The following is a 17,963-nucleotide window of genomic DNA, read 5'->3' as shown; positions in this document are numbered from 1 at the left end:
GATGAACCACTTCTTAATCTATAACAATTCAACAACATGTATCCTAATTACTAACTATATTCTTACTTAACAAACTCAATTAAACCGTCATTTACCTTACATTCATATGGATAATAATAATGTTAGTGGCTGCTTACCAGCGGGATTACTGTCCTGGCGGACCATCAAACTTCCACCACTGAAACTTCCTCTCTCTAACTATTTCTTCCGGGGTTAAATACCTGACCTTTTTGGTACTACCCACCCTAATTTAAAAAGACAGTCCTTCATACCCACTCCACCTCCAGGTTCAGGCCTTTCGGGGCCACCGTATCCCACGTAAAAATATACCGTTGCTCAATCGCCAAAAGTTGTGCACTAACCTCCTCTTTTAAGGGGGGCAATTTGAACCAGTACACATTGAAGCTGTTCAATGGAATGATTTTGTTCAATCCAATGAGCAACTAAAGGTGCTTCTTTCTTTTGATGCTTCAGATTACTGATGTGCTCCGCTAATCTGTGTTTTAGTTGTCGCTTCGTATGACCAATGTAGTACAATGAACAAGAGCATGTAATACAGTATATTACTCGCTCACTATTACATGTGGTCTCATGTTGCAAGTAAAAGTGCCTAGTAGTCCCCGGAATAGTAACCGCCCTGGTGGTAACTGAGTGTTTACAATAAACGCATCTCCCACAAGGGGAATGCTGACCTTGGAGCCTGTCTAAACCTGGTCTCTTAAGTAATTCCCCTACATTTGCTTTCCATTTGTACGCAACTGTGTCCTGCCCTCGTGGAAATAAGAAGTTACATCAGAGGAAGGCGGGGCATAGTGAGGGAAGGCCCGCCCGAGACGATCTGCCGCTTTTGCAGAGAAGATGCTACGCTGCTGCTTTAGAGATTTTTTTTAAATGTAGGGGGTCAGAAGACAGACAGGAGGGAGCTGAGGGTAGGCAGGTGGAGATGGGACTGCGGCACCAAAGGCCTGGGAGCAGGAGAGGGCGAGAGACTCTGGCGCTGGGCCCTCGGTGGCCCGGGCCTGGGGAATTTTACCCCTCCCCCCCCTCGTTGGCCCTGGCTGGATGTGAAACGCTGTAAGCCTGATTCTGGGTGTCACCGCTCGACATATTTTAGCTTGATGTGTATTATGTTTGTACCACCAGTCTTCATTTTTACACTCTTATTTATGTGATCAGCAGGATAAGGCTCCTGATGAAGGCACGCCTGCCGAAACATGGCTGTGTTGATCTTTTTGACAATTGGCTTACATCATTTTTGAAGCAATAAAGACCTGATTAGCTTTGGTTTCCTCTTTTTTGTTCCCTCACTCCTGACTGTTGGCTTTAGCGCCCAACTCTTGCCATTTGGACACGGGCTATTCTATAACAAGACGTGCAATTTTTGGAATACACGTCCCCTTTTGAGTAGCACACTAGTGGATCTGAACACCCGGTGTTACAGAATAGCGAACAGGAAGATAAGCATGCAAATTCCAATTGCTGCCAATTAACTTCAATAATTGATAACAACAAGTAATTGTAGTTAATGGCTCGTTAGCTAATTTGCCTGTGCATCTTCGATCCGTGTGCAAGTTTCGGTGCACATTTTTTTGTGCCATATATAGAGTCTGGGGAATAATCTACGTTACCATGCATATTTTACATAGAAAACATGTGCTTTTCAACTTCACCTTTGCTCCATCCTTAGTCCATCCCAGATTTTTTACTAGTAAATCGACTTTTTACTAGTAAATCGATTTTTTACTTGTTCCAAAAGTACAAAGACTAGGGGACACTCGAGGAAGTTACATGGAAATACTTTTAAAACAAATAGGAGGAAATATTTTTTCACTCAACAAATAGTTAAGCTCTGGAACTCTTTGCTGGAGGATGTGGTAACAGTGGTTAGCGTACCTGAGTTTAAAAAAGGTTTGGACAAATTCCTGGAGGAAAAGTCCATAGTCTGCTTTTGAGACAGACATGGGAAGCAACTGCTTGCCCTTGGATTTGTAGTATGGAGTGTTGCCACAGTTTGGGTTTCTGCCAGGTACTTGTGACCTGGCTTGGCCACTGTTTGGAAGACAGGATACTGGGCTAGATGGACCACTGGTCTACTCTTATGTCCTTAACATGAATACACACCCATACTTTTCTGTGAGTAACCTCGGAGTAGTTTTATGAAAATTCTTTCATGGGTGTAAAACAGGTTTTACACATAAAAAGGTTTATAAAGTTATCCTTCCATGAGACTATTGCCTTTTCCGCAGTACAGAGCAGTGTTCGTTACTTGTAAAGCACTTTGCTGGATCTACTACTACTACTATTATTTAGCATTTCTATAGCGCTACAAGGCATACGCAGCGCTGCACAAACATCCTTCTTCTAACACAACTAGCATAATGCTGTCACATCTCACATGCGCTCCCTCTTTAAACCTGACTTTGGGGTCCTTTTACTAAGCAACTTACACAGGTCTTTTCTACATGCTAAGGCCATTTTGACCACAGCTGTTAAAATGGCTTTGCTATATTTTTGTATTAATGGCCATGTGCTAATGTTGCCGATAACATGTAACTATTTTGGAAAATTACTACAAAAGCACTTACTGCCACCTATTTTAAGGGAAGAACCACCCATGGAAAAGCAGGAGCAAATCTCTGTGGGTACTTTATGAAAGTGAAAGTACATATATCAGTATGCTTTCACCTGAATAACAATATCTGTGGACTTTACATGAATGCAGCCGTTTGGAAAATTGACCCATTAAAGGGTAGACAATATGTTCATCAATTAAGAAGCAGAGTACTGACATGGAAACTTTTTTATTTTGGGTTGTGGGGAGTTTAGACATATTTTTGCCTTTTAAGACTGCAGGTGTTCATACTTTCTAACTTTCTAAAACCACTTACAAAGTTTAACTTTCTCAACTAAGAGATTTTTATGAGGCAATAATAATAAAACAGCTTCCCTTTTCAAACTTAAGTGGCTGTGGAAAAGCAAATATTTGGAACCCTCCTGTATTTTTGTAATGGAACCTGCAGGAGAGTTGATGTGGGGCTTTCAAAATGAAATTTCCTTTCATACAGAGCTCCCAACCTAACCCCGCCTTGTTTTTGCATGGGTAAAGGTACCTGCACTATGAGCAATGTGGAGACTTACCATGGTCGTGAGAAAGGCATGGGACAATTTTCACATAGAATTTCCTAGTAAAACTGCAGATTTCATAGTGGGCCTGAAAAAATGCCAAATTCCTGGCCATGTTGGTGCAACTTTCATATCAATACCTGACTATACCCATTTCTCTAATCTCATAGATGAGTAATGAGCACAGAGGGAAAAACTAATAATATTTACTTCTTATTGTTGATTATTTCTTTATTTTGATTGGTTTATAGTAGAAAGCACGTACATTGGAAATCAGATTTGATTAAAGTATCACAAGCATCCATTTTTAAACACGCGGCTTTTTTTTCTTTATTACCTGTCTTCTGCAGTCAGCCCTGTTCTCTTGTGGATACCATCCAGGGGGCCATTCTGAAGGAGAAGCAGATATTCCAAATTGTTCCTAATGCGCTTTCCCATATCCACACCTTGGCAGAGAAGCTGCAGTTACAATCTTGGGACTGCCTTGAGCTCGTGCAATATGAAGAAAACCCCTTTCCTCAGAAGTCTGTTGTCTGTTCACTGTGTTGTAAAATAAAAACCTGGAACTGACGCAAAAAAGAAACAGACTGAAAAATTGAAGCCGCAGAAAAGCAGCAGGAAAAGACAGAGGAGAAGACTAGTTTATTTAAATGTTTAAGAAAACTTCCACCCGAATGCTCAAGTTGCACAGAATTTCAATTTTGTGAAAAGGGAAAGGGAACTCCAAAAAACATTTCTGTAAAAATAAAGGCAACTATTTAATAGAGGGTAGAAGGTTATTATTAAAATAAGAATCAACTTTGCTCTATTTTAGTTTACAAAGAAGCCATTCATTGTGTGAAAGAATATTTTTGCAAGTTGTAGGATGTGGTAAGTGACAACTACTTTTTATTTTTATATGGTAAAGGCTTGATAGTAGTCTCTTATGTATTGTTTAGTGAAAAAGGAAAAGTAAAATGTTAGGGGAAATAAGAGACTCCAGGGTTCTTTGTGAATGGTGACTGTGATGCCTGGAAGTGGAATAGGGATTTAATATACAGGCAACTAATAAGGAATGTGAGGTACTAAGGACATAGTTATCAACATGCGTGACTAATAAGACATGTTATTTTACCACTAAATCATACAATTTTAGCACAGGTCCCATTTTATGCAGTGAGACCTTGTTACTAATAGGTGGGGGTTAACAGTATAATAATCCAATGTTGATAACTTTCCCCCCTCTTAATTAAGGAAAAAAGAAATGTCTCTAGAAATTTAAATCACAGCTATATGTAATACAAGTGAGCCACTAGGGCAGTCAAGCTATTGTGACATCACTAATGAGGTTGGCTCTTAGGCATTGGTGGAATGAGGCATTATAACATCACAATATCAGCTCTGGGTCCCTGAAACTAAAACTCTTTATTCTAAGGGGGTGGGGGGGAAGTTATCAACGTGGGTTACCGTTTTTGATGTATTATTTTATCACAGGTCCCATTTTATGCAGTGAGACCTTGTTACTAATAACTGTGGTTAACAGTAAAATAACATCTTAACAACAGCCCATGTTGACAATTCCCCCCTTAAATTTTTGTTTAATCCTATTGGGGCCATAGTTATTAACATGGTCTACTGTCAAGACATGTTATTGTATCACTAACTCGTAGTATTATAGCACAGGTCCTTTTTTATGCAGTGAGGCCAGGCCCAGCTCAAAGGAGTGTGGTGCCCTGAGCCAGGTTTTGAATCAGTGCCCCTCCCCCCAAATCTGGTATCTCTCTCAAGACCCCCCCCCCCCCCCGCTGATGTTAAAGGGTGCCAAAATTAGAGCAGTTCTATAAATTGGCACCTCAGTCTTGGCACCCCAACACCATGCACTTAGCATCAGTTCGAGCATAAGTTGACAGTGAAGTGGCCATGTTTAGTTGTGCCCTCTTATACCCTGTCAGTGGCAGGCATAATTTGGGGCACCTAGGGGTCCTTTTACAAAGGTGTGCTAGCTTTTTTAGCGTGCACTAAACACTAGAGACACCCATAAGAATATATAGGCGTCTCTACCGTTTAGCGCACGCATATTTAATGTGAAAGGACCCCTTAGTATGCCAAGAGAGGTGCGTAATTTATAGTATTTTATAAATCACATGCATAACTGGGAGGCACACCCAAGTCCTGCCTATGTTCTGCCCATATGTATGCCCCTTTGCATTTGGGCATTATGGTGCATAAGCACTACCATCTAGTGCACACAGGTGCCTGTCCAGTTAATGGTGCCTTTAACGCATGTAAGTGGCGCCATCTGATAGAACTGCCCCACATAGCTCATGATAAAAGTATTTTGTACCTGCTTAAGATGAGTGTCCCCAGAAGCACCACTTTTTAAAATAACTAAAATATTGCACTGAAGGAGTCCGCACATGCTTTTAGGGAGGCAGAGGGGGAGGTGCAGTTTTCAAACAGAATGATTTGTGTGAAATATGTCTTTTTGACATCACAGCATCAACCCTCTCCCACCCCAAAATGGTCCAGTATATCAGCTGTCTCTGTCTCTTCCCCTTGCCATGATTATCAGCCTTTAAAAAATCGCGTACACACACACACACACGAAAGAGCAGCTGCCACAGAACCTCATTCTCTACCATTCAACCAGGCTCTTCTGTCCATGCAGCCATGGCACCAGAAAATGTGCATCAGAGGGAGCGGATCCGGTAGAACACAAGGCTCTGTGCCAACTGCTGTTGTTTTTTTTAAAGGCTAACATTCACGGTAATGGGAAGAGGCTGCAGAAAAAAAATCAGATGGGGGGAGGGCAGCAAGAAGCAGAGATGCTCCAGGGAGGGTTGAAAGGGAACAGAGAGGCAGATGCTGGACCATGTGGGGAACAGTAGGGAGAGAAAGGCACTGTGTCAGTGGAAGCATTCAGGTAGGCCCTGGGCTGGCTTACTTTATGGCACCCCAGCTAGTCAGGTTTTTGGGATATCCACAATGAATATTCATGAGATATTTGCATGCACTGTTTCCACTGCATATAAATCTTTCTCATGAATATTTGTCGTGGATATCCAAAATACCTGACTGGCTGGGGAGCCTCCAAGATCAGGTTTAGGAACCACTGCTCTATGGGGCCGATGATATCACAGACTTGGGCATTTGTTGCCTTATTGCCAGCTCCCTGAGCCAGGTCCATAGGTTAAGCCGGCCATGATTGAGAGCTAGTTACTAACAACTGGGGTTAACAGTAAAATAACACATCTTAATGGTAGCCCTCATTGATAACTTCCTGTCCTAGTTACTAATAAATGGGGTTTCTTTTTGTTTGTCTACTATGTGTGAGTATGCTTTCCTGTCATATACTGGAGTTCTTTTCCTTTTATGCTTATTTTCATTTTTAATTATACACCGCTGTGGTTTTGTACAAACTTATGCAGTTTATCAAGATTAATAAAGTATAAAACTAATATGTCAATGATAGCCTACCTTTATAACTTTCACCCTAAATTTGATTTCAACCTCATAGGCAGGCATGGTTATTAACATGGTCTACTGTAAGATGGTAGAACTCATGGTATTATAGCACAGGCCCCATTTAATGCAATGAGACCTAATTATTAATAACTGGGGTTAACAGTAAAATAAGAGAAAATCCGCCGCAAGGCGGAGAACTCAAGACTCCCCAAGGAGAACAACAATAATACAAAAAGTGGGAGGACGACCAAGGATCCCAAAGACTGAGAAGATGATTATTGAAAGAGAAGTTTATTGTGATATATCACAATAAACTTCTCTTTCAATATACATCTTCTCAGTCTTTGGGATCCTTGGTCGTCCTCCCACTTTTTGTATTAACAGTAAAATACACATCTTAGCATTAGCCCATGTTGACAGCTTCCCTCCATTGTGTCAGAATGGGAGTAACGCTTTAGCAGGTACTTCTACAACATAGTGTCTCCATTCAGGCACCCAAGTAAAATGGGGTGAGAGCCCATTCTGTATGGACACTTTGGCAATCAAGTGTCCTTATAGAATACTAAAATAACATTTAGGTGTCCCCATTTGCACCTACCATAGACCCGGCACAAATGGAGGTTGCCTAAATGTAGCAGGCACACAGGCAACTTATAGTATTCTGTTGGTTGCCTGCTCAAATCTCTGCCCCACCTAGGGCTCACTCATATGAATGCCCTCTTTACAAATATGCACTATGCCAATTAAACACATATTTAAAGAATGCCAATTGGGTGCCCTACTGGTATTTTCAAGGGTGAGTGTACACTTAGGTGTGCAAATGTTGGAATTGTGTACATGTAGATGCACAATTTGCGTGTATTCATAAGTGATGTTATAGAATTGTCTGTTTAGTTCCTTGGTTTTCACTCCCACTCCTTGAGGGCAGAATCGTAGCCAGGTTGAGGGCATGTGGGAGCGGAGAGTGGACTGCCGACAGCACCGGCGTGTATTTTAAATGCTACAGATCGCATCACAATATGCACCATTGCTGTCAGAAGTCCATTTGGGGGAGCAGCCGCTCCTCTGGCGACCCACCTAGCTATGCCTCTGCTTGAGGGCTACCAGGAGATCACGTTTTCAAGATATCTGTAGGGCTTCATTTTGATAAAAATTTTAATTGCGATTAATCACACAATTAAAGGTATGCTATTTATTTTTGTTCCCACTGCAGCTCTTTGTGACTCTGGGCAAGTCACTTAACCCTCCATTGCCCAGAGTCATAAGGAGCTGCTGTGGGAACAAAAATAAATAAATAACGTACCATTAATTACACAATTAATTGTGATTACAAATTGTAATCAACATGCAGCCCTAAAAAATGAAAGAATAAAAAGCAGTGAAAAGATAAAAAATACAAAATATAAACTGAAAAATTACAAATTAAAGGGGTCTTTTACTAAGCCGAGGTAGCGTTTTTAGCTCGCGGTAGAAATCAGCTGGCGGTAAACACCGAGACGCTTAAGCACTGTCCTGTAAATATCTGCACAGCTTTCATAGTGCATATTTTACTGGTAGGCATACACATAAGTTGAGTCTGGGCAGAGCATTACTGGCACTCAAATTCACATGCATGCAGTAGATTCAAGAAAGGGTGCCAAAAATGGGAGCTAAGTAACAACAATTACACGCAAAATAGTCATTGTAGAATAGGGCATAAGTCGGAATGCGTGTGCCTAACTTTAGGTATGAGCTCTTATGCCATGTCAAAGATTGGTGTAAATCTCATGTGTATTCATTAGAGTATCCTGTAAATCTGACCTTTTGGTGGCCCTTAAGAACTGGAAGTGAAGGCCACAGCCTTAGTGAATCAGGTGCATCTTACAGAGTAAATCATGCTTTATATGTCCTGTCATATCAGTACAATAAATTAAAATAAGCTAGTTTTAAATGCTGCATTGAAATTTCCAACATTCCGTCCGTTTAGAGTTGTAGGTAGTGTATGCTTAATACTGGAGTATCTACAGGCATTACAGGGGCACTGTGATAGTACTTGTGGAGGGAAGTATGGTTCCCTCTTTAGCTGTCCTGGTCTTGCCCTGATTTCAGGCCGTGATTATAAGAACATAAGAATATCCATACTGGGTCAGACCAATGGGCCTTGATATACCAACTTTCTGTGGTATTTTGCAACTACATTCAAAGTGGTTTGCATATATACAGGTACTTATTTTGTACCTGGGGCAATGGAGGGTTAAGTGACTTGCCCACAGTCACAAGGAGCTGCAGCAGGAATTGAACCCAGTTCCCCAGAATCAAAGTCCACTGCACTAACCACTAGGCTACTCCTCCACTGGCAACATTCCATGTAGAAGCCTGCCCTTGCAGATCAGCAATCCAGCCGTGCAGGCTTCTGTTTCTGTGAGTCTGACATCCTGCATGTACGTGCAGGACTTCAGACTCACAGAAACAGAAGCCTGCGCATTGCTGATCTGCAAGGGCAGGCTTCTACATGGAATGTTGCTAGTGGAATAGCAACATTCCATGTAGAATCTCAATTAGTAGCAACAGAATCTCAATAGTAGCAACATTCCATGTAGAATCTCATAGGGAAAGGTAAATGGGACTTGATATACTGCCTTTCTGTGGTATTTTGCAACTACATTCAAAGCGGTTTACATATATTCAGGTACTTATTTTGTAGCAGGGGCAATGGAGGGTTAAGTGACTTGCCCACAGTCACAAGGAGCTACAGTGGGAATTGAACCCAGTTCCCCAGGATCAAAGTCCACTGCACTAACCACTAGGCAGCTAGTCCACTATCCTGCTTCCAGCAGTGGGCCATCCAGGAACGAAAAGTGCTGCTGTATACAGAAACACATACTTAACATCTATGGTCCAATTCTACCATTTCTAGATTGAATAGACATGCTTGGCCTTCTGAATGTTGTGGACACATTATTGATAATGGTTTTTATATATTCCTAAATTTGCTGATGTCCCTGGAGAGTTTGCCTAGTTTTCAAATACCTTTGTCAAAAATACCTCAATTAGACCAGACAGCAGACTGTGTGAAAGCCTCTAGCACTGTAAAATTAAAATGCTTCCTATGATTGTAAATTAAATGTATCCTTCAGTTTAATCCATGCTCTCTGGTTATAGTCATTCATTTACTGGCCCATGAATAGTCTTTTCACATGAATCTATGCGTGACGCCTTTAAATATTTATGCAGTGTTGTTATCATATTCCCCCTTATTCTCACTTTCTCCTAGTGATCATTCCAAGTCTTTCTAGCTTCTCTGAGAGCAGCTGACTGGGTGGCCCACACATAAATCCCCTATCCGTTCATTAAAAAAAAAATATATATATATAATATCAGACTGTTTAAATCCTTTTACCAAGCTGTGGGAAAAAGGGCCCTGCGCTAGTGGCGGGGGCCATTTTTCCATGCGCCAGGGCCATTTTTCCCACAGCCAGTAAAAGCCGAAAAAAATGGCCACTCAGTGAGATAACTCTTACAGCATGGCCATGCGGCAGGGAGCCCTTACTGCCGCCCATTGAGGTGGCGATAAGGGCTCCTACGCTAACCCGGCAGCAACTGGGCAGCGAGCGACGATGCCTGATTACCGCTGGGCTATCGCCGCGGAACTACCGCCGGCGGCCACATTGGGCTGGCGGTAGTCCTGGAAAAGTAAGCGGTAAGAAAAGACCATTTTACGGCTGCAGTAAAAATGGCCTTAGCATGCAGGAAAAACCTGCATAAGGGTGCGCTAAGGCCACTCTTGCCTCAGCTTAGTAAAAGGACCCCTTAATAATTTATATGCATACTTGTGCCTTCTGCCCAGTCTCTGCCACCCACCAGCAAAGTACACACCATTAAATTATGGCATGTATTTTTCCACAAGGCAGTGTCCTGTGAGAGGTCATTTATGCATGTAAGTGGCCACTTACACATGTAACTGACTAGAATGCTACAAGAAACGAAAAGGGAGGAGAAAAATCCTCACATGCAACAAAGCAATGGACAAAAAAGTGAGGACAGCTCTCTTGGTTAAGCCACCAGCCACAACACAAGAGATTTATTTGACCCCTTATGCAGGTTTTGGTGCTGAAACACGGCCGTGTCGGGTCGTTTTTAAGCTATCCACATTAAAGACTTCCTGATATCCTCTTCGAGCTGGCCTCATTTTTTTGTCCACTGATTAGAATGCTGCCGGCTACATTCTAGCCTGCCACCTAAGGACCTCCTTAAAGTTTTACCCCCTTAGTGGTAACGTTCAGCTACTAAATAGATAATTATCAGATCCATATATTCAGTGCCAGAACCCGTACAAAGATCAGCACTGAGTGTATGGAGTAAGTTAAATACTATAGCTGATGTTTTGCTGAATTTGGTTATGGCGCTAGCTCAGAATTGACCCCAAAGGAACCTAGGTACCTAGATTGCTGGGTTTGATAGTTTCACTGGCAGAATACTAAATACTACCACATAGTTTCACAAGGCAATTATGGGGTACTGTTAACTAAGGTGCGCTGAAAAATGGCCTGCGCTAGTGTAAGCGCGTGTTTTGGATGCGTGCAGATCCATTTTTCAGCGCACCTGTAAAAAATGCCCTTTTTTATTGCCAAAAATGAACGTGCGGCAAAATGAAAATTGGTGCACGTCCATTTTGGGTCTGAGACCTTACTGCCACTCATTGACTTAGCGGTAAGGTCTCATGCGTTAATCGGGTGGTAATGGTGTACGCGCGTAGAATGCCTTTTACAGCCCGGTTAGCGCCACGCTCCAAAATATAAAAATGATTTTCTGGCGCACATAGTGGACGCATGTAAAAAATGAAATTACCACCCGGGCCACGCGGTAGCCAGGCGATAATTCCAAATTGATGCACGTTGGGCACGCATAGGTGCCTACGCGGCTTAGTAAAAGGGCTCCTATATTTGGCAACTGGTAAAGGATGCATTCCCAGGATCATGTGTGGGTCAAGGAGAAAAAGTCCAAGCACATAGTTCAGCTTTCAAGTAGACATGCTTAGTTGCTTTTGCTGAAGCTTCAGGCACTCATATGGAAGGTAATTTTACAACAGGGCACATAGGTGTCATTTTATAAAATATTAGCATAAACCATGCCTAGATTGAAGGCACGGATATTACGCCTGCCCAAGAGAGTCATCAATATTAGTGTGTACATGTGCATTGTATAAAATAAACATGGAAAGTTCAGGTCTGTCCACGCTCTGCCCCATCTCCTGTCCTGAGCATGCCTACTGAGGAAGTACGTGTTGGCTTGCACTGCACATACTTTTACGAATGAGCTAAATTAATGAGAGGTCTTTTCTGTGTGTAGATCAGCATTTACACATGGAAACATTACCTCTCTAGTGGGGACATTTATACTTGTGTATCATCAGCTAGTTTTCAAAAAGAAGTTACCCACTACATAGTTCATTGAAATTAGTCCCCTCCGTGCATGTTAAGTAATCCATTTCATGTATAAGCCTTATTGCTTTTCTTTAAACCTCTGAAAAATATATTTATTAATACTTTATATAGAGCCCACTTAACATCTTTACCTAGGTGTCTCCACTATAAAGAGGATTTATGGTACATGTCTGGAAAGTCTCATTTGGACTGACCAATTGAGATAATTTTGGCACATGCAGCTCTTGTATGTAGGAGGCTATTCACTTGAGTGCGACCATTGAATCAGGCCTGTTCTGTTTGTCATTTCATAGGAAGGGGAAGAAATTTGATATATTGCCTTTCTGTGGTTACAGTCAAAATGGTTTATATATTATAAACAGGTACTTATTTTGTACCTGGGCCAATGGAGGGTTAAGTGACTTGCCTAGAATCACAAGGAGCTGCAGTGGGAATCAAACCCGGGTCCCCTAGTTCTCAGAGTACTGCAATAACCATTAGGTTATTCCACTCACGGAAGGGAATCTAGAGTCTAACTCAGGGTTTCTCAGCCCAGTCTTCGGGGAACCCCCAAGCCACTCTGATTTTCAGAATATCTGCGATGAATATGCATGAGATATATTTGTCTGTACTGCCTCCATTCTATGCAAATAGATTTCATACATATCCATTGTGGATATCTTGTAGACCAGCCTGGCTTGGGGTTCCCCCAGGACTAACTTGAGAAACTTCTCTTTTATTATATGCCTACAGGGAGAGCCACTGTTAACTTTTCTTTTTTGTATAAAGAGAGAAATGAGAGTTTGGAAGGTCATCATCTGTAGGAGACTTGCAGTTTTTACCTGTGTAACTTGCGGCATTTATACGTTTAAATGACCTCTGCATGTAAAAAGCTATTTTAGAAGCCTGCTGTTTATACATGTAAAACTGCAGCGTGCACTCTTCCAAAGATGGTGTACTCTAGCCAGGTTGGCAAAGTTTGCATGAGAAATATACAAATTCTTCAAAAAATATAGATGTTGGTATTTACACTAAATGCAAGGTAGGCATACTTGTCAGCTAACTGGTTAGCCATCTATATATTTCTATTACAGATAAAGAGGGAAATTGTACTTACCTTTCTGGTGACCCCCTTAGAATTGCATTAGAAAAGACTTTTGTTGCTTGACACCTAAAAGGCTCTTCCTGGCCATCCAGTTAGGGGTCCTTTTACTTAGCAGCGGTAAAAAGTGGCCTGCGGTAATGTTTTTTGGCACACGCTGGGCCTTTCTTTCCTGCGGCTGGGAAAAGGGCATTTTTCAATGGGCCGGGAAATGGGTGTATGCTAAAATGAAAAGTAGCATGTGCCTATTTCCTGCCTTATCCCTTACTGCCACCCATTGACCTAGCGGTAAAGGCTCATGCACTACCCTTGCAGTAATCATGCAGTGCTCCCCCCCCCCCCCCCCCAACGTGGCCGTGCTGCTGGGAATGCCCCTGCGGTAGAAAATAGAAAATTATTTTCTACCACAGGAATCAGCCTGCACCAACCTCAGAATTACCGCCAGGCACCCGTGCTACCCTGGCAGTAGTGCCGATTGGGCACGCACAACCTGTGCATTAGCCTTACCGCTGCTTAGTCAAAGGGCCCCTTAGGTTGTACAATTGGCACCTGTGTGTATGAGTTATGGTTACTTATACCTTCAAAACCAGAAGTGATTTTCTTCTTTTTCTGACTGTTTTATACCGAAAGGGTTTGTCCCACTGCACACATCGGCATTTGCACATGTATTTTCCGCACACCCTTATATGTATTTTACACAAATTTTCAAAAATACACAGGTAAGTGTGACATTTCCCACCTATATACCTTATGCAAAATTAGGATTCTCAGTTGGTAGTTCAGGGCTTCAGCATTTTCTCTTCAGTACAAGCTTAAGCGGTACAGAAGGAAACGCTGGTGACGTTTGTGCATTAACTTGTCATATAGGGATTTTTCTCCAGATGCTTTTTAAAATCCATTTCATCTTAATTTCCCATGTTCCTGATTCCTTCTTGAATAACCAATCAGTGTAATGGAGAGTGCGTAATGTTTGAAGGACACAGGAATAAAGTGGTATTTCAGCAGAGCAGAGCAAAAGTTGACTAGACTACAGTTTTCCCCAGGTGATGTTACAGGTTTATATGCCTTTGTTGTGACATTTTACAGTCTTGCCCTTTTTAATAATCCTTTAGACCTCCTGTTGGGATCTATCATAGTGCATGAATTCCTACATAGGGATTAGCGGAGAAATTTCTTGTTAAGAAACACATAGGGAGTAATATTCAACCCGTGGTAATCAGTGCTTTTTTAAACGCTGACAGCCGGCAGAATTAGCCCCAGTATTCAGTGCTGGGCCCCAGACTGCACAATTACTTAAAAGATATATGGAGCCCTGGGAGCCCAGCCCCTGAAAAAGCCCTCTACTTCCCTAACTCATCCCCCCAGCCCACACCATTCAGAACCCCCTTTCCCTTTGTAAAGCCCCCCAACCCCCCTCTTGATCTAGGTAGCCCCCCCCCCCCTGGCTATATCTTAGCTCCTTGGTGGTTCAGTGGGGAAAATGAAGAAGATGATTGCAACCTTGTGGTAGAAGTAGAAAAATTCAGGAAGCTGTAGCCCTGTGTCCTGGATGGCTCAGACATGATCAGTTGATGGATGATAAAGATGATAAAGATAATTTATAATAAAGATTTTGCATTCTATTCCACTGTAAATTAAATTACTATGTAGATACAAGTGGTATTGGTGCCTGGTGTTAGGATTTTCCTTACTTCTCCTTTGTAAGGCAGTCTGACCTCTAGTGGTAGTACTGCAAGATTATCGCAAGGGGCAACTAGCACCATTTTCTTATAGGCAACCACTGGAGTAGGAGCAAGTAGCGATCACATCTGCCCCCATTGCCCCAGGTCCCTTTGTGGTGGGTTGGGCGAGTGTGAGTGCCAGGGTTAGATGGTGGTGCTGGGCCAGCAGGCTAATCCTCAGCTTTACTGGTAAGAGGTATTACTTCAGACAGTGAGGGTTTAAAACCTCAGACCCATGTCAGGGCTGGAGAGGGTGGACATCAAGCCCAAAGAGCTGCCATGGAGTGGAGGACCCCTGTAGAGGCCTCCAATTGAGGCTTGTGGGCTCTTTAATATTATTGCATTGCTGTGCAAAGGGGACTTTGGGTAGAATACCTCACATGTTGCCACAGTACAGAATGTACAAAGTTCCTGCCTGTGGCAAATACATGAGAAATTCTTTGCAAACTTTTTCTAAGGATGTGAATGAGCCCCAAAACTCATTTGTAACACTTAGCTAGATTTGCCAGTAACAGGTACTATCCCTGCCTCCCTCCTCCCTAGTGGCAGAAGTTCATATTAGGGCCCCTACATATATTATCGAAAGGGCACCCAGGACATATGAGAGAGCATCTATAGGTGGGTCCTTTCCTTTCATACGCTCCCCACCCTGCCAGACCTGCTTGCAAGGAATCTACTCAGTCTACAACTTTCCTGAGGCAGTGAAAAATAGTCCAAAAATTGGAACTACAAAAAACCTTCTCAGACAAAGCCACATTTCATCTGTGCTTCATCAGGGACAAAATCTTTTGCAAGATCTATAAAACAGTTTAAATTAATCTCTCAACCACAACATCTTTCAAAAACCAACATAGTTTGAGATTTACTTACTCTGGAAGACACTTCATCTTTCACAATCCTCTTGTGATTTAACAACTTTGTGTCATCAGCAAATTTAATTACCTCACTAGTTATTCCCATCTTGAGATCATTTATAAATATGTTAACAAGCAATGTCCCTTCACAGACCCCTTGGGAATCTCACTATCTAAGCTTCTCCATTGAGAATACTGACCATTTAGCCCTACTTTCTGTTTTCTATCTTATAAGCAGTTTTTAATCCATGAAAGAATACTACCTCTTATCCCATGTCTTTTTAATTTCCTCAGGAGTCTTTCATGAAGTACTTTGTCAAATGCCTTCTGAAAATCCAGATACACAATATTGACTGGCTCACCTTTATCCACATGTTTATTCACCCCTTCAAAGAAATTTAGTAGAATGGCGAGGCAAGATTTCCGATAACTAAATCCATGTTGGCTTTGTCTCATTAATCCATTTTTATCTATATGCTTTGTAATTTTGTTCTTAGTCTCTATCATTTTGCCTGACACCAACACCAAGCGCAACAGTCTATAATTTCCCGGATCACTTCTGGAACCCTTTTTAAAAATTGGCATTGCATTTTATTTATTTATTTGTTACATTTATATCCCACATTTTCCCACCTATTTGTAGGCTCAATGTGGCTTACATAGTACCGGAGAGGCGTTACAGACTCCGGTGTAAACAAATACAAAGTGATGTTGTGGTAAGATAAAGTTCATGTGGCACAGCCACACTAGGGAATTGTACAACGGAAGAGTTGTGTAATGTCCATTACATTCTTTAGTTTTGTTGTGTTGCAGAGATCAGGCATTTATGTTGGATCGGTAGGGTATGCCTTTTTAAACAGATTAGTTTTTAGTGTTTTCCGGAAGTTTAGGTGGTCGTTTGTAGTTTTCAAGGCTTTTGGTAATGCGTTCCACAATTGTGTGCTTATGTAGGAAAAACTGGATGCGTAAGTTGATTTGTATTTTAGTCTTTTGCAGCTTGGGTAGTGCACATTTAAGTACGTTTGTGTTGATTCGGATGTGTTTCTAGTTGGTAGGTTGATCAAGTCTGTCGTGTATCCCGAAGCTTCACCGTAGATAATTTTGTGAACCAGAGTGCAGATTTTGAAAGCAATGTGTTCTTTGATTGGGAGCCAGTGTAGTTTTTCGCGAAGGGGTTTTGCACTTTCAAATCGCGTTTTTCCGAAGATAAGCCTAGCTGCCGTGTTTTGAGCAGTCTGAAGTTTGTTTAAGGTTTGTTCTTTACATCCTGCATAAGTTCCATTGCAGTAGTCTACATGGCTTAGTACCATTGATTGTATCAGGTTGCGAAATGTTCCCCTCGGGAAGAATTGTTTCACACGTTTGAGTTTCCACATTGAGTGAAACATTTTCTTTGTTGTGGATGTCACTTGGCTCTCTAGTGTTAAGTTGCAGTCCATTGTAACGCCGAGGATTTTCAGGCTGTCTGAGATAGGGAGGGTGTAATCTGGGGTGTTGATAATTGTGGGGTTATCCGCGCTGTGTAGGGATGAGAAAATGAGACAGTGTGTTCTTTGTTTAGTTTTAGTTGAAATGCATTTGCCCAAGAGTCCATGATGTTCAAGCTGATCTTGATTTTGTTGGTGATTTCTGTCAGTTTAGATTTGAAGGAATGAATATTGTGACGTCGTCTGCATAGATGAAAGGGTTAAGGCCTTGGTTGGATAAGGACTGGCCACCCTGTAATCTTCCATTACCATGCTGCATTTTAAAGATAAATTACGTATTACTAACAATAGCTCTGCAAGTTCACTTTTCAATTCTATCAGTACTCTGAGATGTATACCATCCAGTCCAGGCAATTTGCTACTCTTCAGTTTGTCAAATTGCTCCATTACATCTTCCAGGTTTACAGAGATTTGTTTCAGTTTCTCTGACTTATCAGCATTGAATACCATTTCTGGCACTGGTATCTCTCCAAGAGAATCTGCCAAGATGGAGAACTCGAATGTCCCACGGGAAACCACAAAAGTGTAAACAGAAAAGGGTGGGAGGTTGACCACGGATATCAAAGACTGGAAAAAATGAGTCTTTTTTCAATAAACGATTTTTTGCTTTTAAGTCCACTGGTATCTCTCCTACATCTTCAGTGAAGACCGAAGCAAAGAATTAATTTAATTTCTCTGCTTTGGCCTTGTCTTCCCTGAGTGTCTCTTTTACCTGTTGGTTAATTAGAGGTCCAACTGATTCTTTTACTGGCTTTTGCTTCTAATATATCTAAAAAAATTTTTATTATATGTTTTTGCCTCCAAGGCAATCTTCTTTTGAAAGTCTCTCT

The 17,963-nt window shown here is 41.7% G+C and overlaps 1 protein-coding gene across 3 annotated transcripts in view; it reads left to right on the top strand.

Moving 5' to 3' along the window:
- The window catches only part of DPF3 (double PHD fingers 3), a 433,848-nt gene that overhangs the window by 393,739 nt on the left and 22,146 nt on the right, over positions 1-17,963 (top strand). The window contains exon 11 of one of the 3 annotated variants that reach the window (XM_030214251.1): positions 3,474-4,895. The exons of the other annotated variants lie outside the window; for them this stretch is intronic. Within the exon in view, the coding sequence (XP_030070111.1) occupies positions 3,474-3,517 (44 nt within the window). The 3' untranslated portion in view covers positions 3,518-4,895. Of the gene's footprint in view, positions 1-3,473; positions 4,896-17,963 lie in introns of those variants that run through there. 3 annotated transcript variants of the gene reach the window in all.

This window comes from Microcaecilia unicolor, chromosome 9 (genome assembly GCF_901765095.1).
Source record: "Microcaecilia unicolor chromosome 9, aMicUni1.1, whole genome shotgun sequence".
In the NCBI taxonomy this organism is placed as follows: domain Eukaryota; kingdom Metazoa; phylum Chordata; class Amphibia; order Gymnophiona; family Siphonopidae; genus Microcaecilia; species Microcaecilia unicolor.
This window is presented reverse-complemented; position numbering and strand designations above follow the sequence as displayed.